The sequence below is a fragment of the Amphiura filiformis genome, chromosome 6, assembly GCF_039555335.1.
Source record: "Amphiura filiformis chromosome 6, Afil_fr2py, whole genome shotgun sequence".
Taxonomy (NCBI): domain Eukaryota; kingdom Metazoa; phylum Echinodermata; class Ophiuroidea; order Amphilepidida; family Amphiuridae; genus Amphiura; species Amphiura filiformis.
In genome coordinates, this window is record NC_092633.1 from 74471134 (window position 1) to 74498110 (window position 26977).

General features: G+C 37.2%; 1 protein-coding gene across 2 annotated transcripts; it reads left to right on the top strand.

The window, feature by feature from the left end:
* Positions 1-1268: 1268 nt before the first annotated feature.
* On the top strand, positions 1269-26814 carry LOC140156020 (uncharacterized). Of its 2 annotated transcripts, XM_072179115.1 has the most exons (13): positions 1276-1528; positions 1831-2125; positions 3774-4011; positions 5038-5114; positions 5679-5798; positions 5992-6114; positions 17977-18099; positions 18279-18401; positions 23915-24046; positions 24401-24538; positions 24726-24758; positions 25317-25413; positions 25948-26759. In XM_072179115.1, exons 2-13 carry the CDS (start codon positions 1867-1869, stop codon positions 26171-26173), a joined length of 1689 nt encoding a protein of 562 aa, XP_072035216.1. In that variant the 5' UTR covers positions 1276-1528; positions 1831-1866; the 3' UTR covers positions 26174-26759. The 2 variants fall into 2 exon arrangements, with proteins under 2 accessions (XP_072035217.1, XP_072035216.1); XM_072179116.1 differs by lacking the exon at positions 23915-24046 and having other exon boundaries at positions 1269-1528; positions 25948-26814.
* The last annotated feature ends 163 nt before the right edge of the window (positions 26815-26977 follow it).

A 26977-nucleotide genomic window follows, 5' to 3' on the forward strand; every position in this document is an offset into this window, starting at 1 on the left:
CCAAATGCGGCATTTAACATGTTCAATAAAAAAGAAAGTTTGGCTTGCCAAAAGCCTAGACAAGGGCACAAAGAGAATAGCAAAGTCAGTAGTATGTAATTTGACCTTTATGGAGTTGAGATATGATCACTGCAGAAAGAGGATGTGAGGACGGAGGAGACTGGACTCTTTCAAAATATAGGTGTGGAGAAGAATGGAAAAAGTGACTTGAACAAGCAAAAAGACAAAGGAGGAAGTTTAAATGCTGTGGGGAAGAGAGGTCAATAATAAGTATCATCATGAGCAGACAGGAGAATTATTGCGGACTGGTCACAGTGAGGACTTTCGGACTTCTGAGAGATGTGATAAATGGAAGGGAATGGTTGGTGAACTATTAACATGATTACAATGACATGCGGCCGTATGTGGAGCTACAAGACAATTTCATATTTAGGTCAAATTTCATATATTATATAGTTGGAAACAAATGAAGACACCCCTTTAAGTTAACACATTCTAGTCAAAAGAATGTGCAATGTGGCGGAAAAGTAACCCGTCTATGAAATCACGGTATTGACGCTCAATATCAGGCTCAATATGCATGCGTGGTTGTGGCGACGACGACGCTGAAGGGAAAATCAGATTTGACTGTAAGCATTTTGATTGTTATCAAATATCACAGAAACAATAAGTAGAGTATGAACGCTTTCGTATATTCAGAGAATTCTAGGGAATCTAAAGGAAGGAAATGTCAGCTGGAAAACACAACAAGCTTTTGGTTCTCGAGACAAAATAATGTAATGTAATAATTATTCTCTTCGAATAGAGATACACTTGTTTTTGCTATAGACCTGCCCTTTAATATTGTTGTAACTTAATTGTATATTGCAGGGCCCCGGTTAGAACAGCTTTAAGCTGATTCGGGCATACCCTGGGTAAAGATAATAAATAATAATAATAATAATAATAATAATATAAAAATAAGAAGAACAAAATTGTTGTGACACTTTTTTTACTTTAACAACTGAAGAACAATAGGTGACAATTGAAACGTTCAAATATTTTGAGAGATTCCCCCATACTTATAAATACATAATTATACGCGATTATTAAGTTACTGACATAAGAAATCAGGTAGCTACCAAAACAAGTTTAAGATTGAATGCGACCTGTATACCTTTTGCCGCTTGAATAGAGCTATGCCTGTTGTGTTCTATTAATAATTTGGTGTAAAATAAATAATCGAAATTCCAAAACTATTATTCATGCGGAGTTCACGACAGGTACATGTATTTTGTATTATTAACATGAATAACTATTTTCATGTACTCTACAGGTCAACAAAACATCATGATATGTAGGCCTACATTGTTATCCGGGCTTGTTGCGAATACATCGGTAGCTATATGAATTGCGTAAAATTTAAGTATCTCGTATCAATTTAATAATTGGAACTTGGTAGCCTATACACCTGCACTTGATGGCCACACTATTTAGAAGAAACAACAGTTTTGCAGAAGCTGGTTAGGAAACCGGCCAAGTATCTAGGGTAAGTACCGGTAGTGAGTTATAAGAAATACATATCAGATTTTAAAGTGGTAGATTTTTAATCAAAATAGTATTTAGAATCGCATAATACAGAATGTCGAATATTATTAGCAAGATTTCCTTTATTTATATTAACATTGACCTTGGTGAGAACAATAGAAAAACGCAAGTAGCATACAACTTTGGATGATTAATAAAATCTGCCTGACAGGTCTCGCCATTCTTTACACCTACATATTTTATTCCATTGTGTACGAATTTACACATAAGTAATATATAACATGTTGCTTTTATTTGAACCAGGATTATTAAAGGAACGAGACTGAATTTTAAGGAAATATGGGACGAACTGTATGTAGCTATGGAATTACAATTCTGCCATTATGCATTGTAGCAATTATCGTGAAGATAGCAGTAAAAGAAGTTTTAGGACAAGACGGTTTAGATGTATGTGACTATCTGAATTTAAATGTTGTGGAAACTTTTGCTAATGGAAATCTGGATACCTACTTTCATTTGGCACCAGCACCTGGGACAGATATCTATTTCTTATTAACACCATCAGTGCTTTCCTATGTAGAGGAAGACAGAATTACAGGTATTTAGGGGGTTATAGGGTGGTGGTGTTGTTGTAGGTAGTGTTGTGGGTGGTGTCGGTGTATGTCGGTGGTGGTAGCTAGTGGGGTGACGGAAGGCAGTGGTGGTGGTGGTAATGGTACAAGTGGTGTTGTTGGTGGTGTTCGTGCTGGTGGTATACTTGTTGGTGGCGGTGGTGGTGTAGGTATTGTGTGTTCGTGTTGGTGGACTGGTGGTGATGGTTGTGGTCACTTGGATAGTGGTGGTGTAGGTTTTGGTGTTATTGTTGGTGGTGGTGTTGATGGTGGGTGATATTCGTGTGTGGTGTTGGTGGTGGTGGTGTAGGTGTTAGTGTTGTTGTGTTTTCGTGTTTGTGGTGGTAATGGGGGTGGTGCACAGTGTCATCGCCCCAATATCTTCATGGCAGAAATCGACATGGTAGGTTGAATCAACCGCCACGCATGGCCATTTTGTTCCGACCTGTTTAATAGTTTTGAGACGCATAATGGGCCGAAGGACATCTGACTAGGGCTACTGACAATTGCCCGGTGACTGACCTCGCTGTGTGTGAGTCGAACATGGTACGCCATAGGTCATATGCTTTTAGACTACCCACGATTGGCCTATACACTGCGCTATATAATTCGGCACATATAAAATCAGAATTATTGTCAGTTTTTGAGTTCAAGACACAAGCTTCTTTCTCAAGACGCAAGCTAACGACTATCATATCTGTTCAACACATATATTCAAGTGCAAGGAACCACATCTGGTTTCTTTAGACGAAATCATTTACGGGAGATATTCATCATTTTCTACCCCGGTATCCAAAGATTTTCGTCTGAATATCAAAATCGCGCATAGCACATTCACGTGTATCGATCCCGGGTATTGATTTTAGTATCTCTGGTGTACCAAGTAATTATTATTAGCCAGGCGATGTCGGTGTGTGGTGCATGGCTTAGCTGTGGTGGTTGGTGGTGTAGTTGGTGTTTGTGATGTTCGTGTTGGTCGTGGTGATAGTGGTGGTGGTGGTGGAGGTGTTGGTATTGTTGATGATGCTCGTGTTGATGGGGATAGGGGTGGCAGTGTTGTCTTTGCGGCGGGTTAGGGGATTGACTCCCCCAAATGAGTTGTTTTGCTAACTCAACGGTCAACCCCTCCAAAAGAAAATCTTAAGCCCCTCATTAAAATCAACCCTAAAGAAAATATCGACCCCTTATAATCCCCCACAGTGCAAAATCGAATAATGGCACGGTAAACACCAAATTTTACCTTTATTTGGGGGGAAATAGTATAAAATTGACAGTTTTTTCGCGCTTCACAGTAACACACGCGATCAAAATGTCGTACACCACCAAAACACTGAACATGTAAAATACTTGGACCAAAAAAAAAGTCGTGGTGGTTGTGGTGGTGCTCAGTGGTGGTGGTGGTGGTGTTGGTGTAGGCCTAAGTGTTGGTGTTGTTGTTGGGGATGTTCGTGTTGGTTGCTCACGGTGGATGGTGTTGGTGGTTTTGATGATGTTGTTGTTAACGGTGGTCCTTTATCTCATAATCTCCCTTCACATTATCTCCTCTTTATCTCTCTCCATCTATGTTTCTTGTCTCCCTAAACGCTTACTTACTTCTTTCATATACTTACACACACTCCCCCATTTATTCCATAGTCACACTGGAGCCATTTAATCTTGGTGACGTTTCCAGTATAACACTGGTGATCCAAGCATTTGATTCCAATACCGGAATTGCAGGGACACCAATCGGCATATGGACGGCTGAGCAAGGTGGAATGACAACAACCTGCGGGTCAGGAAGGAACACAATCTTCCATCTCAGTTTTGTCTCAACTGCACAGTCGTACCAGTATATTGCCAGTAATGTACAGGGCAGAAATATATTTTTTAGGTAGGAAGCAACGTGTGAATGGAATATGAATGGCCTTTACCCGTATACAGATTATTATATGGTAAAAGTCAACAGGTACTGTGTTATATTTGAACTACGAGTGTAATGGCATACCCAGTGGGCACAGGTTAGGATTTCGACGTTGAATCAACGTTGATACAACGTCAAAGTTTCAACCTAACCTGATTTCAACGTTGATACAACGTTGAAATTTCAACCTGATTTCAACTGATCTCTAGGTTGAAATCAGGTTGAAATCAGGTTGAAGTCCATCAGGTTGAAGTCCATTTGCAAATACAGCGTGATTTCAACCTGATTTCAACGTCGAAATTAATTTCGATGTAGAAATTTCAACGTGATTTCAACGTGAGGTGTGCCCACTGGGATAATATTATGATTGCATCTAAAAAAAGTTCATTTAATGACTGTAAAAAACAACACTGACGTTAAATTTGATTGATTGATTGATTGATTGATTGATTGATTGATTACTCAGCAAACTCAAAACATTTTCGACATCATTCGCAAAAGGTTAGAAAAGGATGCCAGAAAACGTTTAAATGTAGAGTTACATAAAGGACATATAAAGGGTATAAAACGTTTTCACAACATTCAAAAACATTTGTTGATAACCTACTGCAAATGTTCTAACATAAAGCTATTTAAGTGTCAGCAAATGATATTTAGCAAAAAATGTTTGCAACAAATATTGCACTCTAACATTTTGAAAACATTAAAAAAAATATTGTTATAGTGTGTTTTCATACAAAACATTTTAAAACGTTTCCATGACCTTTATAATTATAACCCGACATTTAATGTTATTAAAATGTTTTTATATAAACCAAACCCATATAACATGTTTGAAACGTTTTAAAAACATTTTGTGTTTGCTGGGTAGCGGTTTTCAATTTACTAATTCATGAATCGTTGGTTCGTGAAGAATGATGATCATTATAATCATACAAGTATCGCCGAAATGCCCAAACTTATCTATGAACTAAGCTCGTGATATTTTCTTTACAGAGCGACTATAAAGGTTAGCCAAGGCACTGTGGATAATATCTACTTCGGCATTCAGAGTGAACGAGTTGTTCCTGCAAGTAAGTTGGATCATCATTACAGATTGTTTTATTTCTGTATGTAAATAATTTATGTTTTGCACCAAATGTTGATTGTTGATGAGTGCTAAAACAGTATCCAGTAAACGAACACAGAAACACCTGTTATAAAGTGTCGCGTATAGCCTAGGAGGAAATACTTTTATTAATGTGATTGTCAGAGTAATGCGTGTTTCAGGTAGTTAGTACCCGTGAGTTGCGTGGAGTATAACAAATGGAGTCATTTAAACTGATTGTTTGTACAAAACTTGTCACTACGGGACCTGTTCATCACTTAACACAAGTTTACATTATAGCAAAACTGTACATATCACTTCCAAAGTTAGTAATACATGTCGTACCCGGTAACGGAAAGAGTGCATTGTCGTCAAAATTGAATTGGGTCAAATCTTTGACTCGGATCGTTGTGTACATGTACATCATTCATTCTTGCTAGCAGGAACTAACAGCTCAAAACAGTACTACATCTCACACACCCACCCCCCCACCACCACCCCTTTGTGACGCAACACTTTCACATTTAACCTTATATATTTTTTTCTGTAGTGGGTGTGTCGCCATGTAACCCAGACCCTTGCGCCAATGGAGGCACTTGTACATCAGATAATGGTTTATCCTATGTGTGTGCATGTCCACCTGGATGGGGAGGGAACACTTGCACTACAGGTAATTTTACGCGGTAATTCAGTGTCATATGTTTGTAGGGTGTTTTTTAAGGCTGAAGTACGATCGGTGCTATAGCCTACATCTAAAAATGGTCTTCATGCATGGATTTTAAAAACCCACACGTTGTTGTTTAGAAATACTGTACCATGTAAACATGGTAAATATCACTATTTTCTCTATTTGTTTCTAACAGCGTGGCTGTCACCATGTACTCCAAACCCATGTTCGAACGGAGGAACATGTGCGGCCTCTACTGTATCGTCATCAGGGTTTCATTGTCTATGCCAAACAGGATACGATGGGATAACTTGCCACAGTAAGTTGATTAATCCAAGGTCTTATTTGACATCTCGCCCTTCTTTGGTTCTCCATCAAATTGATGACAACCATATGAGTGCGTGTATATCGCTAATGAGTCCAATCCGTGCGCGGAGCGATCTGTGAAAAACATGACATGAAAGATTGGTTGGAACGCTCTCTGCTGACCCTGGTTGGGTCTCGGCTTCCTCGATCCTATCAGAATTGACAGCTCCGTCTATGATAATACTCTCTACCATGAGTCTCGTTCTTGAGCTAGGGGACACACTGTTCCAGATCAAGATTGAAGCTCTTCAGAGATACTTTAGGCGTGTATTTGAAACGTGTTTTTTTTTCTGTCCACCACGCAACCGTTTTCCAGATTTAAGATCTCCAAAGAAGACCTTCTTGGCCAGTCCATAAGGTGGCATGTCTTCAGTAAAGTCATGCTTATAACATTTTAAACTAATCCTGTCCATAAATGACCTGGCCAAGGGGATCGAAGGAAAAGGGCAAACAGACATAGGGCCTAATATTGCTGGACTTTGCTAAAGCCTTTGATAAGGTTTCACATAGGCTTCTTCTGCACAGCTCCAGCAATACGGCATACGTGGACCTACTCTTCAATGGGTTACGGACTTCCTCAGCCATCGTACACAGCAAGTCCTGGTTGATGACCAAATCAGCACTCAAGCCAATGTGTTTTCAGGCATACCACAAGGCAGCGTTCTGGGACCGTTGCTCTTCTTGGCATTCATCAACGACCTACCGGACTGCGTAAAGAGATCGACAACCCGCCTGTTTGCTGATGTTACTGTACTGTATTTATTTATTTATAACATTCGGCCGAAGCCAGGCTAAACCCAATAGTGCTCAGAGGCTACTTAATTCAAGGGATGCCTCCAGATATGACGGGACAGGGATATGGGAAGAGGTCCGATTTTAGAAGCAGGAGGAAAACCGGAGCACCCGGAGATAAACCTGCGAGGACGAGCATGGATCGGCAACCAAACTCACATGTGGCACCGCGGGGAATTGAACCCGGGCCACAGTGGTGAGAAGCGAGTGAGAAGACCACTACACTAACCCGCCCTCCCCGTACAAGAGGATATCGTCCCATCATGATGCTTCCTTACTGCAAGACGATCTCAATGGTTTGCAGAAGTGGAAACACACATGGCTTATGCAATTTCATCCAGCCAAATGCCAGGTGGTGCGAGTTACCAAGAAGTGGAAACCAATCACCTTCTCCAACAGCATTCATGGTATCACTCTTGAAGAAGTGGCATCTGCCAAATATCTTGGTCTCAACATAGACAACAAACTGAGTTTCAACGACCATGTAGACATCACCACCAAAAACGCAAATTCCACCCGTGCATTTCTCCAGCGCAACTTCTACCACAGCAGTCGCAGGATTAAGGAGGCTACGTACACGACTTATGTAAGACCTACTGCTGAGTATATGGGACCCTCACACTCAAAGAATCATCAAGAAAGTGGAACACAGGGAGGTAAATAACATGTTAACTGGTGGGCATTTGTCCAACCAGTAAATTATTTTGCCCACCCAGTAAATTCAACTTGCCCATTGCCCAAAAGTGCCCACCCAGTAAATTATTTGTAAATTATTTTGCACACAAAAAATTGGACACCATATAATAATTACCATCTAATTTTACTGCTTTTTTCCTACGTAAGAGTAATGGTGAGAGATAATTAGTATAAGATTTCTAAATACCCAAAGTGAATGGTATACAATGTTTCATGAATATGGTAAAAGTTGGCAGAAGATGCAATTATGGTGAGGGTAATGTCCACGTTATACATCAAAGCCAGGTCTACATTTCCAAAAATCAAAATGCCTGGATAACATTAATTATCGCTGCCCACCCAGTAAATTATTTTCCATTATTTGAGGGCAAAAATAAATTAAATTGCCCACCCAGTAAATTATACTTATTTACCTCCCTGGTGGAACAAGTCCAGCGAAACAGTGTCAGATACGGTACGTTACCAACACCTACGACCGCAGATCAAGTGTTACTTCTGACCCCTGCTGAGTGAGCTCCAGCAGTAGCGTACGCAGGAATTTTTCAAGGCGGGTGTGATGATAAAAAAAATTAAATGGCCGCGTAGTGGACATCGCGTCGCGCTTGCGCGACGCCAGAGGGTTGTGTGAGGGGGGATGTGCCCCCCCTCAGTAGTAGGAAATTTTGCTAAATGAATACCTAATTGAAGTGATTTGATGGACCATTTTTGTACTATAGTGTGTAAAATTTTAGTCTGAAAAAGCCGAAAAATTGTGAAATGACGGTCCACGAAGCCTTTTGTGGACAAGTTTTCCCTATAATTGTAGGCCTATGATTTATGTTAAACACAAATTGGTAAATGTCGAAAGCGAATATGGCCACATGTTTATCCACTATGCAGGGGGTGTCTGAGGGGGGCACATGTGCCCCCCTCAGAAGTAAGAAACTTTTGCAAAATGAAGACCTAATTGAAGCGATTTGGTGGACCATTTTGGCACTATTAGTGTGTAAAATATTAGTTTCAAAAAGCCGAAAACTTGTGAAATGACGGTCTATATGAGAAGCCTTTCGTGATAAAGTTTTCCCTACTCAGAAATGTTGCAAATGAAGGTCCAATTGAAGCCATTCGGTGCATAATTTTTCCACTATTTCAATGCAAAATACTGTCTAAATATGCTTTATTTTAACATATTCTTTTGAAAAGCGATTAGATTTAGATTACAAAGTAAAAATCATCTATAGCTTGCAAACGGTTTTCAACTGATAACATGGCGCAATGCGGTGTAAGAAATGCAAAAGCGTGATGATGGGGTTGACAATTAAAACTTTTAAGTACGTTGCTGGGGTGTTGGTGTAAACATGTAGGCAATTAACAATTAAAACCTTAACGTACGTACGTTGCCAGGGGTGCCGGGTGTGATGAGGGGGGGGGGGGTTGACATGTATCAACAATTAACACATTTACATATGTTACCGGTCAATACCGGTTATGGGGTGAGATAATTTGTGTGGGGGTTGTTAAGGGGGTACTACACCCCTGGCCAATTTTGTGCCTATTTTTGCATTTTTCTCAAAAATTATAGCGCATTGGTGACAAGTAAGATATTATTATAGGGGCAAGGACTACAACTACTGCACTGAAAATTCAGCAACTCAAGGCAAGTAGTTATTGATTTATTGATCAAATATTGGGTTTCCCTCATTTTTACTGTAACTCCACAACTGTTGCCTGTGCTGAAATAAAATTTCCAGTGCAGTAGTTGTAGTCCTTGCCCCTATAATATACATGTTTTACTTATCACCAATGCGCTATAATTTTGGAGAAAAATGCAAAATTAGGCACAAATTGGTCAGGGGTGTAGTACCCTCTTAAGGCTATAGGCCTATATGATATTATTGTGATAATATGTCCCCTACATGTATGCCTTGCTCATCTCCCACCTCTCCTCCCCCTATCTCCCTCCCTCCCTCTCCCTCTCTTTCTCTCTCTCTTCCCCCCTCTCTCTTTCTTTGCCTTTTCTTTTCCCTCATTTTATTTTTTTAACAGATCCAAGGGGTGTTTCACACACGTAACACCCCCCCCCCCCTGCGTACGCCAATGAGCTCCAGTGGCCATCTCTACCATTCATTCATTCATTCATTTTATTTCCATAAAAAACTGGCATTCACAAAAACAATCAAATTAAAAATTTACAGAAAACAACACATTATGGAGGAAGAGGCTGGAAGGCCAATAAGGCCAGATATATCGCCTCCCCTAGAAATTATAAAGTTACAAATAACATTTATACAAAAAATCAATCAAACATCACATAAAAAGGAATCACTAACCAAAAGACAAGACAAGGACGGTGCTTAAAGATAATATATTAAGTATATTTTGAGATTAACATTTCTTTTAATTGATAACGGAAATGTTTAATAGATCTGGAGTTTTTCACAAAAATACCTAGTGAATTCCAAAGGATGGGGCCTTTAGTACGAATTGCGTGATCAGAAAAAACTTTTTTGTTTTTAGTCAAATTTAAGTCGTTTACATGTCTTGTCTTGTAGTTATGTACATCAGAGCGTTTGGAAAAATAATTATTAAATATAAGAGGGAGTTCATTAATAGAATACTTGTACATGAATGTACCCAAATCTAGTGTGTACATATCTTCGATAGTTAAGATGTTATAGTTTGCAAACAACGGTCCTGTATGTTCTCTGTAGTGACTGTTTGCTATCGTTCTTATAGCCCACTTTTGGAGTTTCATTAATTTACTTAAGTAAGTTTTACAGGTATCCCCCATACAAGTATTCCATAATTAAGATAGGGCATTATCAAAGTACAATAAAGGGTATGTAAAATACGTTCTGGTACATAATGTTTTAGTTTGGTCATGACACCAACATTTCTTGACACTGTTTTTGAAATACAATCTATGTGGCTTTTCCAAGTGAGACATTCATCTATTAACACACCAAGAAACTTGGTTTGTTGTACTCTTTCTAAGGTAGTGTAGTTAAGTATGATTCTCAGATCATTAATTTGTGTCATATTTGGCGTTCCTAGTATCATGTAATTTGTTTTATTGGTATTAACAGACAATTTATTTGCTCTGAACCAATTGCTCACTTCCTCTAGTTCTTTGTTTATAAGATTGACTTGCTTTTCTATGTTTTCATGTGAATATAAAATTGTTGTATCATCTGCAAAGAGGATGAAATCAAGTATATTAGATGTATTAGTTATATCATTTATATATAGTATAAATAAAAGAGGGCCGAGAATAGATCCTTGCGGAACTCCGCAAATTACATTTTTCAATTCTGATGAATGGCAATTATAAGATACATATTGTTTCCTGTTACTTAAATAACTTCTGAACCAGTCTAAGACAATGCCACGAAGGCCATAGTGTTCTAGTTTGTGAAGGAGAATATTGTGATCAATTGTATCAAATGCCTTAGACAAGTCCAAAAATATTCCAACAGTCGTCTCGTTTCTCTCAACCGCGAAATTTATTTTATCTACCATTTGTTCAATAGCCATAGAGGTTGAGTGCTTTGGTCTAAAACCAAATTGTTTAGTGTTAAGGATTCCTTGAGTATCAATATAATCCATACATCTGTTAAAAACTAATCTTTCAAGAATTTTGGAAAAACATGGTAGGAGAGAAACGGGACGATAATTTGAGAAAACTTCAACATCTTGTTTTTTGAAAAGTGGTATGACCTTAGCTACTTTCATTTTATCTGGAACAATTCCGGTAGAAATAGATAAATTAAATATCATATTAAGAGGTTTGGCAATTTCTCGACTTACTTTTTTTATGATTAGATTGCCAATATTGTCGTGACCACCACTCTTATTTAACTTTAACTTATCTATAATTTTGATTATATCAAGTTCAACAATTGGTTTCAGGTACATACTCCCAGATATGGTATCGTTTAGATAATCAAAATAATGTTTCCCTTTGTGTTGAATGGTTGAAGCAAGATTAGGACCTATATTTACAAAAAAATCATTAAATTTATTTGAGATATCTTGAGGATTGTTGATAGTATTGCCACCTTCGTCTTTAAATTTACTTTGAGTCGATTGTTTTTTGCTTCGTCCAATAACATCATTGATTGTTTTCCATGTTTGTTTCATATTGCATTTAGCATGCTCAAACTTAGAGAAAAAATATTTTCGTTTCGATTTTCGAAGAAGCATTTGTAACTTATTTTTATATGTCTTAAATAATTGACAATTTCTAGGATTAGGTGATTTAATATATTGTGTATACAATAAATTCTTTTTATTAATACTCTTAAGTAAACCTTTGGTGATCCATGGTGCTATTGGTTCTTTTCTTCTATTACCCGTGCATTTTTTTAATGGGATACAATCATCATATAAAGTATTAAAAGTATCAATAAATGTATTATAATCATCATTTGCATTATTATTGTCAAGAGTTTCGTCCCATTTAACCTCTGACAGTCGTTTTTAAACTTAGATACATTAACATCACTATGAATTCTTTTGTAAGTTGCCTTATTCGTTTTTTCATTTCGTTTATGTATTTCAAGATTGGTTGACAAAGTAGTTGGAAAATGGTCACTTATGTCTGTAATCAAAATTGTCGATTTGATTATATTTTCATTGGTTGTCAGAATATTGTCAATAATTGTAGCTGATGTTGGCGTAATTCTAGTTGGTTTATAAATTGTAGGCGTCAATGAACATGAGTAAAGAAGTTCAAGATAATCATGAGTGGGTCTGTGACTATCTACCTTTAGTAAATCAATGTTGAAATCACCCATTATATATATCTGTTTTCTGTCTGATGTTAATTTTTTTAAAAGAGGGTCAAAATCCGTCATAAAGTCATTTATTGAATTGTGAGCCCTGTATAACACACCGACTACAGCATTTTTAGAAGAATTACATTCAATTTCTATAAAACACGACTCATAATTAGAGTGGGCATGACAAAGGTCTGGCCTAAGTTTATACTTAACTTTATCAGAGATATAAAGGCACACGCCTCCTTTACCTCGTCCAATCCTGTTCATATATTCTAAATTGTAGCCAGGAAGATTATACATATTCGGAGGTGTGTCTTTCAAATGTGTTTCGGAAATACCAATAACATCGAAATCTTGATCTAGCGTATTAATACATTGTTTAAATTTAGCGAAATTTTTGGATAAGCTTCGAATATTAACATTTAACATGTTAAAGTTTCCACTACTTGCTTTCGGATCTGAACAGAACTGTGTAGGGGTAAGATATGAACAATCGTGTATATCGTCGTTTACAGTATTTACTACATCACTATAGATCTTGCTCGAATTACAATCAAATGTTAATGGATTAAATACCATGTCATTATATTTTTCTAGGTCTGTATCTGTTAAATTAACGTGGTATGCTTGGTTTAAGTTGTCAGCTTCTGCTTCGATATCAGAATTATCGCTATTATCAATGGGTTCAATGCATTTCGAGCAGATCCAATCCTTTGGATTTAGACATTTTAATTGTTTAGGCTTTAATAAGGTACATTTTTTATGAACGTAACCGTTACAAATTTTACATGATATATCCTTGTGACATTGTTTTACAATTTTGAGCACTTAACACATACATCCTTAATATTAACAGACATAACAGAAAGAAAACACCAACAATATATAACTCTTACCAATTTCTAATACAAAAATGTTAAAAGATAAAAAAATAATTGCAATTAAAGTTCTTTGTTAATTGCAAACAAATCAAATAAGGTAGAAACCATCTGGGTCCCCTGAAAAACAGACAGAAAATAAATCAGCAAAATATTGAAATCGAACATAAATAAATTTGTTGTATACTTTATAAGTATCATTTTCAAATTTTCAAAGAGCTTTTTAAGACTTTTGACTTATATACAGTATTTCCTTCATTTACTTAACCTGGTTGGTTTCTTTTTTTTTTTTTTTTTATTTGACATGGTTATTTCATGATTATTGCCAAAATAAGAACGTCTCCATATTGCATAATTATAGACACCTCACTTGTATTTTGTAATATATTTTGTTTTTGGTGTTTTTTTGCTATATCTCTCTAAAAATAAATAGTTTTATGAACACATTTTTACAAGGTATTTATTTATAAGGTAATTTCTTTGATGCATAAACTTTTTCTGACACTAGTCTGTTGTAGTTCTCCGGGGTAGTCCCTTGTACATAATATGAGTTCAGTTCAGTTAATTTGAATCCTTGTAAGTTTTCCAGTCCAAATCTGGTCTATTTCGAGGTTTGTACTGCAATGACACCTTTGTTCCAGCCACAACAATCTTTGTAGATTGATGCTGCTCCTTCCTTATGTTATAAGCAATGGAAGCAAGTCTGCCACGTTCTCTTTTCATTTCTGGTGGCAAATCGTCAAGTACACGAAGTTTGCAACCCCGTTTCATATTGTTCAGGTTACCAAAGAATGCTCTATCGGAATCAAATCCAAAGCGCACTATCACTGGTCGTGGTGGTAGTTTCCCATCACTATCGCATCTAGCATGACGTGATTGGGGAAGACGGTGGCAAGAAGTCATAACTACACCTCTTTCTAACTGTTCCTCTGAACATGAATAGTTGTGATGCCACACATCCAGCATTACCATTTTGTGTCTTCATTTTTTCTTCTTCTACGCCATAGACCAGTAAATTTCTCTTCCTGTCATGTATCTCAAGGAGCAACAGTTTCTCCTCTAGTAATTGAACCTTTTTGTCCATTTCAGCTTTTAATTCTGGAACTTTCTTCTGCTCAATATCGTCAAGCCTCTGTGCGTGGGAACTAGTTGCCTGTTCTACATCGTTAAGAGTAGACCGTACCGTTGTCAAATCATCCTTGATTTGTTTAATATCTTGTTGGTTTTCAGTCAATTTTGAGAGTATGTCATTCTTCATATCCAACATTTCTTCCCGCATTTCTTTCCTCATATCTAGCATAAATTGTTTCAGATCAGAGTTACTCACGTCAGAGTCGCCGGCAATACTACTGTTTCTAACTTGTTGTGTCACTTTATCATCCGATCGTGTGTCATCCGACATGTTTTCACTATGTGTATTGTCTATCGGTAGATGTAGATCAATGTCCGAATCGATGTATCGATCTCCTTTGTGGTAGCACTAGCTGACTGACTGTGAATTTTTGGTATCAGTCAGTGTAGGTCCGTTTCACAACAATAATATTAGGTTCAAAGTCACGGATGTCATCATATAAGTTAATATAAATTGTAGATATACCTTTAGACGGGTTCTTGAAACAATAAATTTCAGGTTCAAGCAGAATATTTGCTGCGTAGGAGTATGAAATTGTAAATTTTAGCCGATTTCTCGGAGACCCAAATGATTCACGTCTTCACACTCAGAGCGCCATCTATCTATGTAGACGTCGCTACCAAGTAGACGTCGCTAACCATGCTCTACGGGATTCACTCTGATCCGGTTGACATCAGTTGGAAAGATCACATCACTGAAGCAACATCCAACACCAGAGGCCATAACATCCAACACCAGACGCCATATTGCAGCTCGCAAGTGTACCTATCTCCCTTCTTCCCGCGCACAAGTAAGGATTGGAACTCCTTAAAGAAGGATCCTTCAAGATGGCATTGAGGGACGGGCAATTCCCACTTGGTCCAATCCCACTTGGTCCAATCCCATTTGGTCCAATCCCATTTGGTCCAAATCCCACTTAGTCCCGTCCCAGTTAGGCCATGTCCCACTTAGGCCATGTCCCACTTAGGCCATTCCCACTAGGGCCATGTCCCACTTAGGTCATGTCCCACTAGGGCCATGTCCCACTAGGGCCATGTCCCACTTAGGCCATGTCCCATTTAGGCCATGTCCCACTAGGGCCATGTCCCACTAGGGCCATGTCCCACTAGGGCCATGTCCCACTAGGGCCATGTCCCACAAGGGCCATGTCCCACTAGGTCCATGTCCCACAAGGGCCATGTCCCACTAGGGCCATGTCCCACTAGGTCCATGTCCCACTAGGTCCATGTCCCACTAGGTCCATGTCCCACTAGGGCCATGTCCCACTAGGTCCATGTCCCACTAGGTCCATGTCCCACTTGGGCCATTACCCACTAGGGCCATGTCCTCACTTGGTTGTGTTTTCTCACTCTATACTTCTTTGTGATGTATATAAATTGAATTTCAAGTAATTTTGTATGTCTTCATTTTATATCATTATACTGATGGGCAGAAGAAATAAATTTTTGTTTGGCTAAATATCACAACAGTTTATCTACATGTGTACATTAGTGTGCATGAAGGTCATTACTCATTTGAATTATCCAAGAAAAGACCGCAATAAAAATTGGATGTAAAATGTGGACCCCCTCCATACTCACTAGCATGCAACAAAAATGTTCACCTCTCTAAAAATATGCTTTTATGGGTTATTTTGAACAGTTTAACAGGAAAAAGTGGCCGCTTTGTATTATTCTTGGGAGGGGATATTTTAAAAAAGTGACAGGTATGCGCCTACCGGAGTCGGTGAGTAGGGGCCTTATGTTGTTTCAAAAAATGGGATTGTTATAAAAAAAAATCTAAATGTGGTCATTTGGTACAACATTTTGAAAAAAAGGTCATTGGGTACACAATTCATCGGATAGAAAATTTTGCCGAGGCACATACCCATCACTTCTAAAGTTGAGTGTCCCTAAGAAATTTGTTTTTTAATTTAGACCTTCTTGGATAACTGTACTCCGAAAGTGTAATTTTTTTTTTTGTCTGAGGTAGCGGTTTTAACTGCTTGGCAAGAACGGTTTTTGAAGGCAAACACTAAAAAAGTGATTTATAGATCAGTGTTTTCATCTCAAAACAAATGATTAAGTTACAAAAATAATTTTCTGAGTGTAACAAGGCCAGATTTTATAATTATAAGTAACATAATTATTATTAAGAAATTAAAGGCATGCGTTTTCATTGCTCAAGTGCATTTAACCGAAATGTGGCATTTATCAAATTCAAAACCAAGGACTTGATGAGACAAAAAATAATGTTGAATGATTCATTAAAAGTTTTGTGTTATACTGTTTATGAGCTTTCTGTGTTACATTTTCATATTTCAGTGACTATAGTGAGTTTTTGCCAGTTTTGCCGGTTTAAACCGGGCAAAAACGGGGTTTTTGCCACTTTACCGGCAAAACATGTTTTAGCTGGCAAAAATCGAACCCTGCAACACACAAAGAAAGAAAGAAACAAACAAACATTTGGATGATAACATAAGCAAAATATATATATGTGTGGGGGGGGGGGCAAACCCCTCTTGCACAAATTTCTGCCAACACAATTTACAAACCTAGTAGATAATATTAATTTCCATTCATGCCTTCTTTTTCACATGCATATACACATACATAATTATGGACAAGATCATCATTTATGGATCATTTCCATTCTCCATCATTATGTTGGCAAACAGTCAATCTCTATCTTCTTACTTTGTCCTACTGCTTCTTTCTTCCTTATCTCCTTTTTCCTTTCTGTTCTTCTAAATCTTGTCATCTTTTCATGTACACGTAGGCCTATGTATTGGTCTGAATGGGACATGGCCTAAGTGGGACATGGCCTTAGTGGGACATGGCCCTAGTGGGACATGGACCTAGTGGGACATGGCCCTAGTGGGACATGGACCTAGTGGGACATGGCCCTAGTGGGACATGGACCTAGTGGGACATGGACCTAGTGGGACATGGCCCTAGTGGGACATGGACCTAGTGGGACATGGCATGGACCTAGTGGGACATGGACCTAGTGGGACATGGCCCTAGTGGGACATGGCCCTAGTGGGACATGGCCCAAGTGGGACATGGCCCTAGTGGGACATGGACCAAGTGGGACATGGCCCTAGTGGGACATGGCCCTAGTGGGATTGGACCAAATGGGATTGGACCAAGTGGGAACTGGACCAAGTGGGAATGGACCAAGTGGGAATGGACCAAATGGGATTGGACTAAGTGGGATTGGACCAAATGGGATTGGACCATGTGGGAATAATCCTGAGGGACGGCTCTATCTAGACAGCAGACAGCATCAATTTTTAATCAGCACTTCACTGTACATATTTTGCACCTGTGATCTCTTGTCTGCGTCATATGTCTGCGCACCCACCACTCTGCAGTGACTAATCTTCTTTTCAAGAAGCCTTCACTACAACTGGAAGAAGAAGAAGAAGAAACGTGCTAGAAAGAAGAAGAAGAAACGTGCTAGAACTAATCCTGTGTTGCCATCGTCAATACGTTAATAAGTAAACATAATACAACAACACAAAAGCGAACTCTTAACTTCTCGCAATGATATTTTCTCTATTTGTTTCTAAACAGCGTGGCTGTCGCCATGTAATTCAAACCCATGTTCGAACGGAGGAACATGTGCTGCCTCTACTGTATCGTCATCAGGATTTCATTGTCTATGCCAAACAGGATACGATGGAATAACTTGTCAAAGTAAGTTAATTAATCCATGGTCTGATTTGACATAACTCCTAATTGCAATACTTCTATAATATGTTTGTTTTATTAGAGTGACACAATGATTATGATTTGATATCTTGCATCTTGTGTAATCGTGAACATTTAAATAGACTATTTATAATTATTATTGTTTTGTATTTTTGATTTTAAAGCACCAACTGCTCCACAAACATCATGTTCATCAAATACATGCAATAACGATGGTACGTGTGTAAGCACTGCAACTGGGCACCATTGCTTCTGTACTGGGAGATTCGAAGGACAGCATTGTGAAAGTAAGTTACTTTGCAGTGTTCCATACTCTAGCGATCAGAGAGGAAAAATGAAATAGCCTACACAAGCTTTTCCAACAGTTTTCCAAATGTATATTATTGAACACATATTCTGAAATACCATATAGTACGATTGTATTTAAATAAGGGACACTCACGGAAAAGATTAATTATATTTAGAGATCAGTTTTGTTTTGAATTGATTACGGAAATGTTGAAATTTTGAAGCTTTCAGATTTTTATCTAAAGAATTCCAAAGAATGGGACCTCTTGTACGTATGGCATGATCAGAAAAGACTTTCTTATTTTTGGTTAGATTTAGGTCACTTACATATCGTGTCTTGTAGTTATGTATGTCAGAACGTTTGGTAAAATGATTATCAAATGAACAGGTCAGCTCATTTATAGAGTGCCTGTACATGAATGTACCTAATTCCAGTGTGTACATATCTTCAACTTTTAATATGTTATAATTAGCAAACAATGGCACTGTGTGATCTCTATAGTGAACGTTTGCCACCGTTCTAATAGCCCATTTTTGAATTTTTACAATTTTATTTAAGTAAGATTTACATGTATTTCCCCATAAAAGTACTCCATAATTCAAATAAGGTAATATTAACGTACAATAAAGTGTAAATAAAATACGACTTGGAACAAAATGTTTCAATTTATTCATGACACCGACATTTCTTGAAATTGTTCTAGATACGCAATCTATGTGACATTTCCAAGTGAGACATTCGTCTATTAGTACACCAAGGAATTTAGTTTGATGCACTCTTTCTAAAGCCGTGTGATCTAGTGTGATTTGCAGGTCTTGATTCATCGATGTCATTTTGGGTGTGCCAAGTATCATGTAATTTGTTTTGGTAGCATTAATTGACAATTTATTAGATTTAAACCAATTGCTTACTTCCTTTAACTCTTCATTAACAAGGTTTGTCTGGCGTTCTACGTTTTTATGGGAGTATAAAATGGTGGTATCGTCTGCAAAAAGGACGAATTCGAGTACTTTAGATGCATTAGTTATATCATTAACATAGAGTATAAATAGAAGTGGCCCCAGGATTGATCGTTGTGGAACACCACATATAATATCGTGCGATTCTGATTCATAAGAATTATAATAAACATATTGTTTTCTGTTACTTACATAATTTCTGAACCATTCAACACAATACCACGAAAGCCATAGTGTTCTAATTTATGTAAGAGTATGTTATGATCGATTGTATCAAAGGCTTTTGATAAGTCCAGAAATATTCCAATAGTTGTTTCGTTTCTTTCAACTGCTGCAGTAACTTTGTCTACCATTTGCTCTATAGCCATAAAGGTGGATATCAATTCATTAGTCACTGTCAAAGAGCTTTTACCATTTTAATTGTGTTAGACCAACGATATCAATTCAGTAGTCGCTGACAAAGAGCTTCTACCATTTTGATTGTGTTACACCCACGATATCAATTCATTGGTCACTGTCAAAGAGCTTCTATCATTTTAATTGCGTTACATCAACGATATCAATTCATTAGTCACTGTCAAAGAGCTTCTACCATTGTAATTGTGTTACACTAACGATATCAATTCATTGGTCACTGTCAAAGAGCTTCTATCATTTTAATTGTGTTACACCAACGATATCAATTCATTAGTCACTGTTAAAGAGCTTCTTTCATTTTAATTGCGTTAGACCAACGATATCAATTCAGTAGTCGCTGTCAAAGAGCTTCTACCATTTTGATTGTGTTACACAACGGTATCAATTCAATAGTCACTGTTAAAGAGCTTTACACTAACGATATCAATTCAGTAGTCACTGTTAAAGAGCTTCTACCATTGTAATTGTGTTACACCAACGATATCAATTCATTAGTCACTGTTAAAGAGCTTCTACCATTGTAATTGTGTTACACTAACGATATCAATTCATTGGTCACTGTCAAAGAGCTTCTATCATTTTAATTGTGTTACACCAACGATATCAATTCATTAGTCACTGTTAAAGAGCTTCTTTCATTTTAATTGCGTTAGACCAACGATATCAATTCAGTAGTCGCTGTCAAAGAGCTTCTACCATTTTGATTGTGTTACACAACGGTATCAATTCAATAGTCACTGTTAAAGAGCTTTACACTAACGATATCAATTCAGTAGTCACTGTTAAAGAGCTTCTACCATTGTAATTGTGTTACACCAACGATATCAATTCATTAGTCACTGTCAAAGAGCTTCTACCATTGTAATTGTGTTACGCCCACGATATCAATTCATTGGTCACTGTCAAAGAGCTTCTATCATTTTAATTGCGTTACATCAACGATATCAATTCATTAGTCACTGTCAAAGAGCTTCTACCATTGTAATTGTGTTACACCAACGATATCAATTCATTAGTCACTGTTAAAGAGCTTCTTTCATTTTAATTGCGTTAGACCAACGATATCAATTCAGTAGTCGCTGTCAAAGAGCTTCTACCATTTTGATTGTGTTACACAACGGTATCAATTCAATAGTCACTGTTAAAGAGCTTTACACTAACGATATCAATTCATTGGTCACTGTCAAAGAGCTTCTATCATTTTAATTGTGTTACACCAACGATATCAATTCATTAGTCACTGTTAAAGAGCTTCTTTCATTTTAATTGCGTTAGACCAACGATATCAATTCAGTAGTCGCTGTCAAAGAGCTTCTACCATTTTGATTGTGTTACACAACGGTATCAATTCAATAGTCACTGTTAAAGAGCTTTACACTAACGATATCAATTCAGTAGTCACTGTTAAAGAGCTTCTACCATTGTAATTGTGTTACACCAACGATATCAATTCATTAGTCACTGTTAAAGAGCTTCTACCATTGTAATTGTGTTACACTAACGATATCAATTCATTGGTCACTGTCAAAGAGCTTCTATCATTTTAATTGTGTTACACCAACGATATCAATTCATTAGTCACTGTTAAAGAGCTTCTTTCATTTTAATTGCGTTAGACCAACGATATCAATTCAGTAGTCGCTGTCAAAGAGCTTCTACCATTTTGATTGTGTTACACAACGGTATCAATTCAATAGTCACTGTTAAAGAGCTTTACACTAACGATATCAATTCAGTAGTCACTGTTAAAGAGCTTCTACCATTGTAATTGTGTTACACCAACGATATCAATTCATTAGTCACTGTCAAAGAGCTTCTACCATTGTAATTGTGTTACGCCCACGATATCAATTCATTGGTCACTGTCAAAGAGCTTCTATCATTTTAATTGCGTTACATCAACGATATCAATTCATTAGTCACTGTCAAAGAGCTTCTACCATTGTAATTGTGTTACACCAACGATATCAATTCATTAGTCACTGTTAAAGAGCTTCTTTCATTTTAATTGCGTTAGACCAACGATATCAATTCAGTAGTCGCTGTCAAAGAGCTTCTACCATTTTGATTGTGTTACACAACGGTATCAATTCAATAGTCACTGTTAAAGAGCTTTACACTAACGATATCAATTCAGTAGTCACTGTCAAAGAGCTTCTACCATTTTGATTGTGTTACACCAACGATATCAATTTAATAGTCACTGTCAAAGAGCTTCTTTCATTTTAATTGCGTTATATCAACGATATCAATTCAATAGTCACTGCCAAAGAGCTTCTACCATTTTAATTGCGTTACACCAACGATATCAATTCAATAGTCACTGTCAAAGAGCTTCTACCATTTTGATTGTGTTACACCAACGATATCAATTCAATAGTCACTGTTAAAGAGCTTTACACTAACGATATCAATTCATTGGTCACTGTCAAAGAGCTTCTACCATTGTAATTGTGTTACACCAACGATATCAATTCATTAGTCACTGTCAAAGAGCTTCTTTCATTTTAATTGCGTTAGACCAACGATATCAATTCAGTAGTCACTGTCAAAGAGCTTCTACCATTTTGATTGTGTTACACCAACGATATCAATTTTATAGTCACTGTCAAAGAGCTTCTTTCATTTTAATTGCGTTATATCAACGATATCAATTCAATAGTCACTGCCAAAGAGCTTCTACCATTTTAATTGCGTTACACCAACGATATCAATTCAATAGTCACTGTCAAAGAGCTTCTACCATTTTGATTGTGTTACACAACGGTATCAATTCAATAGTCACTGTTAAAGAGCTTTACACTAACGATATCAATTCAGTAGTCACTGTCAAAGAGCTTCTACCATTTTGATTGTGTTACACCAACGATATCAATTTAATAGTCACTGTCAAAGAGCTTCTTTCATTTTAATTGCGTTATATCAACGATATCAATTCAATAGTCACTGCCAAAGAGCTTCTACCATTTTAATTGCGTTACACCAACGATATCAATTCAATAGTCACTGTCAAAGAGCTTCTACCATTTTGATTGTGTTACACCAACGATATCAATTCAATAGTCACTGTTAAAGAGCTTTACACTAACGATATCAATTCATTGGTCACTGTCAAAGAGCTTCTACCATTGTAATTGTGTTACACCAACGATATCAATTCATTAGTCACTGTCAAAGAGCTTCTATCATTTTAATTGTGTTGCACCAACGATATCAATTCAATAGTCACTGTTAAAGAGCTTTACACTAACGATATCAATTCATTGGTCACTGTCAAAGAGCTTCTACCATTGTAATTGTGTTACACCAACGATATCAATTCATTAGTCACTGTCAAAGAGCTTCTATCATTTTAATTGTGTTACACCAACGATATCAATTCATTAGTCACTGTCAAAGAGCTTCTACCATTTTGATTGTGTTACACCAACGATATCAATTCATTAGTCACTGTTAAAGAGCTTCTACCATTTTGATTGTGTTACACCAACGATATCAATTCATTAGTCACTGTCAAAGAGCTTCTACCATTGTAATTGTGTTACACCAACGATATCAATTCATTAGTCACTGTCAAAGAGCTTCTACCATTTTGATTGTGTTACACCAACGATATCAATTCATTAGTCACTGTTAAAGAGCTTCTACCATTGTAATTGTGTTACACCAACGATATCAATTCATTAGTCACTGTCAAAGAGCTTCTACCATTTTGATTGTGTTACACCAACGATATCAATTCATTAGTCACTGTTAAAGAGCTTCTACCATTTTGATTGTGCCACACTAACGATATCAATTCATTAGTCACTGTCAACGAGCTTCTACCATTTTGATTGTGTTACACCAACGATATCAATCCATTAGTCACTGTTAAAGAGCTTCTACCATTTTGATTGAGTTACACCAACGATATCAATCAATTCATTAGTCACTGTCAAAGAGCTTCTTTCATTTTAATTGCGTTGCACCAACGATATCAATTCATTAGTCACTGTCAAAGAGCTTCTACCATTTTAATTGCGTTACACCAACGATATCAATTCATTAGTCACTGTCAAAGAGCTTCTACCATTTTAATTGCGTTACTCCAACGATATCAATTCAGTAGTCACTGTCATCTTCTTTTATCCAGTACCAAAGACTTCTTCAACAGTTTTATGTTCAACAAATGTGTGCGAAAACGGAGGAACATGTTTCGTCAGCTCCGAAAGTCCTGGATATATATGCGAATGTGCTGCAGTTTTCCAAGGAATAAATTGTGAAAGTAAGTCCAAAATGGGAGACGAATTACTACAAAGTACAATGTTACTTATTACCAAATTAAATACAAAAAATAAAGTTTAAAAAGTTTTTTTTTAAAAACACTTCTGTATAGAAGTGTCTCAATCCACGCATGCAGGGATCTTCTATAACTGTTTCCTGCTGACCAGAAAATACAAAGACATTTTGTACGTTTTTCCCCTCAAACTTAGAGTGTTAGCGTAAGTATATGAAATGCGTATGAAATTATATTTTTGTTCTATTACCAAATACACTATTCCAATATTTTTAGATAGTGGCGTATACGGCCGAATTATGCTGGCAATGATCTATTGGAATGATTTTTTTTCTCATGCAGTTGATAAATCACTACCATGCCAACCAGACCCATGTCAGAATGGGGGACAATGTTTTGTATCACCTGATCTCACTTACTCTATATGCCAATGCGTCCCTCCATGGACAGGACAAGTCTGCAACATGACAACTGGTATAGGTAGGAGACAAATGACAGGACTACCTCATTGTAATTTGAAAAGTCTTAAAACTGAAATATATAGGCTTATGCCTTGATTAGTATTTGCTTTTATGGTAATTTATACTATTTCAAACCAACTTTCAACCATGAAGTTCACCAACAAGTAGGTCCTAATAGACCCTAATTGTTCTTATTTCTTACACAGGGTCTACAACTGAAATGGACATTCCTGTGAAAGGTAAATAATTAATTGACACACATTATTGCAGTCGATGGCGGGTAAAATCCCGAATACCATTGTTCATCATGCTTGCTCATGCTTGCTTGGCAGAAAGGTGGAAACACACACCTCCCACACACCCCCTCACACCATATCTCCACACCCATCCACACACGCATAACGCATTACATGATGCGAATCCCTGACAAGCCGTCGGATAGAAAAAGTTGCTAAGTGAGCGTTCACCAGGTGTGGCTGGAAGTAGCAATATATTAGCTGTCAGACACTGCCGTCTTCTAATTGGCTGACAAATCTATACTGGCCGCTGATGCTGTGCTCCTAATGACTTATCCAGCTGCGCTCCGATTTGTTATAAACGCAAAAGCAAATTAGCTGACTGTAAACAGCTCTTTTTAGAGCCACCTAAGAGACTATTTTCAGTACGACTGTGATTTCTTGTCGCCCATCCTGGTAATGATTCATCCCTTACTTAAGTGATGCATTTGGATTCATTCACACGTTGGTCCCTTTGCATTCTAACGTCTCATTTTGTCTTTATTTTGCTTATTGATACAGGAAATACTTCCAGAAACATTGCAATAGGTGCTAGTACAGGAGCTGCGATATTTGTCATCATCATTGTGGTTATCATAGGATTGTTGTATTGGAGAAAGTAAGTTGACAAGGAGTTGTTGTAAAGAGTAGGACCTATCTTTTCTCCATGCAGTGCTCGTGGCTTAACGGTTAAATCGTCGATTTAGTATAGTGATCCGAAGGTCGCCGGTTCGAATCCGGTGTGATGCTCGTGATTTTTCAACGTTAATGTGCGCCGGCTATTTAACTTGTGATTTTTTTTAAAAATATGATTACGGATCATTTATTTGATCAGAAATTTCTTCTCATTTTGAATAGAACCCACTATAGTGTCCATAGGACCCCAATCAAATACTATAGATTCGATGATTAGGTATTTTCAGAGTTTAAACTTAGACCAGCGTGCATTTGATATTCCCAATGATAGACATTTCTATGCTAGTTTTATTGTATTTTAGTCTATTTAGATTAGTTAATTCACTTTTTAAAGGTTTGGGTTATCGTTTGGGTTATCGATGCAATACATCTATAGGGCCTTTATCGATGTATCACATAAGGCTTATTTTACTGCATGGTAGTTTCATTCACCAAATGTTTTGATTCACTGTTTCAGACAACATAAACCAGAATCAAATGCTGAAGATGTGTATTATAATACTCATATTGTACCTGGGACATTGAGACCTGGCGTGTACACCGGTAATAGAGGATCACGACATGAGGGACAGGGAATGCATATTGATAATATATGTTACCAAGATGCTATGGACATCATGCAAACCTATCATAACAAGGAATATGAAGAAATACCAGCCACTGTCAATGATGACACTTCGTAGTGGAATTTATCGTTATGATTTGATCAACATCAATTGAGATGGTGGCATGCCCTCATTTTTTTTCGAATTCCTACTTTTTGCATGATGGTCCAGTGATGTACTAAAATACCACGTGAAGTGCTTTAATTAGACCTACAGTAAAATTGCATATACTATCTGCTCACGATAACATAAATTAAAATCGAAAATAATCTGTCTTTTTTAATTTCTTAAATGTAGTATGATCAAGAAAGATTATTATAGCATTTTCACACCTTTTAGGCTATATCAAACCTTTTTGGAAATCCCTTTTGGAATGATCTTTTTAAAGCGATAGTTATCTACTGAAGACAGCAAAAAAATTGGTAATGATTAATAAAGTTTATTTTGTTATTTTTATACCTTTTATGAAAACCTTTTTGGAACTTTTTGAACCACCGGAGGAGGTGTGTACCCCATGTAAGCAAGCAGGTCCGTACGCACGATTTCATGGGGGGGTGCTGATTTTGAAAAAGTGGACTTTTTTCAAGGGGAGGGGGGAAATTATGAAATTGGATCGATTGAGCCCATATTTATTGGCCGAGCTATAAAAATTGGGCGTAAAGCATCCAATTTTATCATTATTATGTGTTGGATCAAATATTTTCACACACTTTGATTCATCAAAACATAATAATGTGAAAAGTGGACTTCCTTCCCAAAATTTGGACCTCTTTTGTCCGCAAAAATCTGAAATTTTGGGACTTTTTGTATACTTTTGGGGGGGGGGGGGTGCGTCGCACCCCTGCACCCCCCCCCCCCCCCATGCGTACAGGCCTGTAAGCA

What these genes read in the sequence shown, in the direction of transcription:
- LOC140156020 (XM_072179115.1), top strand. Translation starts at nt 1,867, where the DNA reads ATGGGACGAACTGTATGTAGCTATGGAATTACAATTCTGCCATTATGC. An exon ending in AGAGGAAGACAGAATTACAG is followed by an intron (nt 2,126 to 3,773) that starts GTATTTAGGGGG and finishes TTTATTCCATAG; the next exon opens with TCACACTGGAGCCATTTAAT. An exon ending in CCAAGGAATAAATTGTGAAA is followed by an intron (nt 24,047 to 24,400) that starts GTAAGTCCAAAA and finishes TTTCTCATGCAG; the next exon opens with TTGATAAATCACTACCATGC.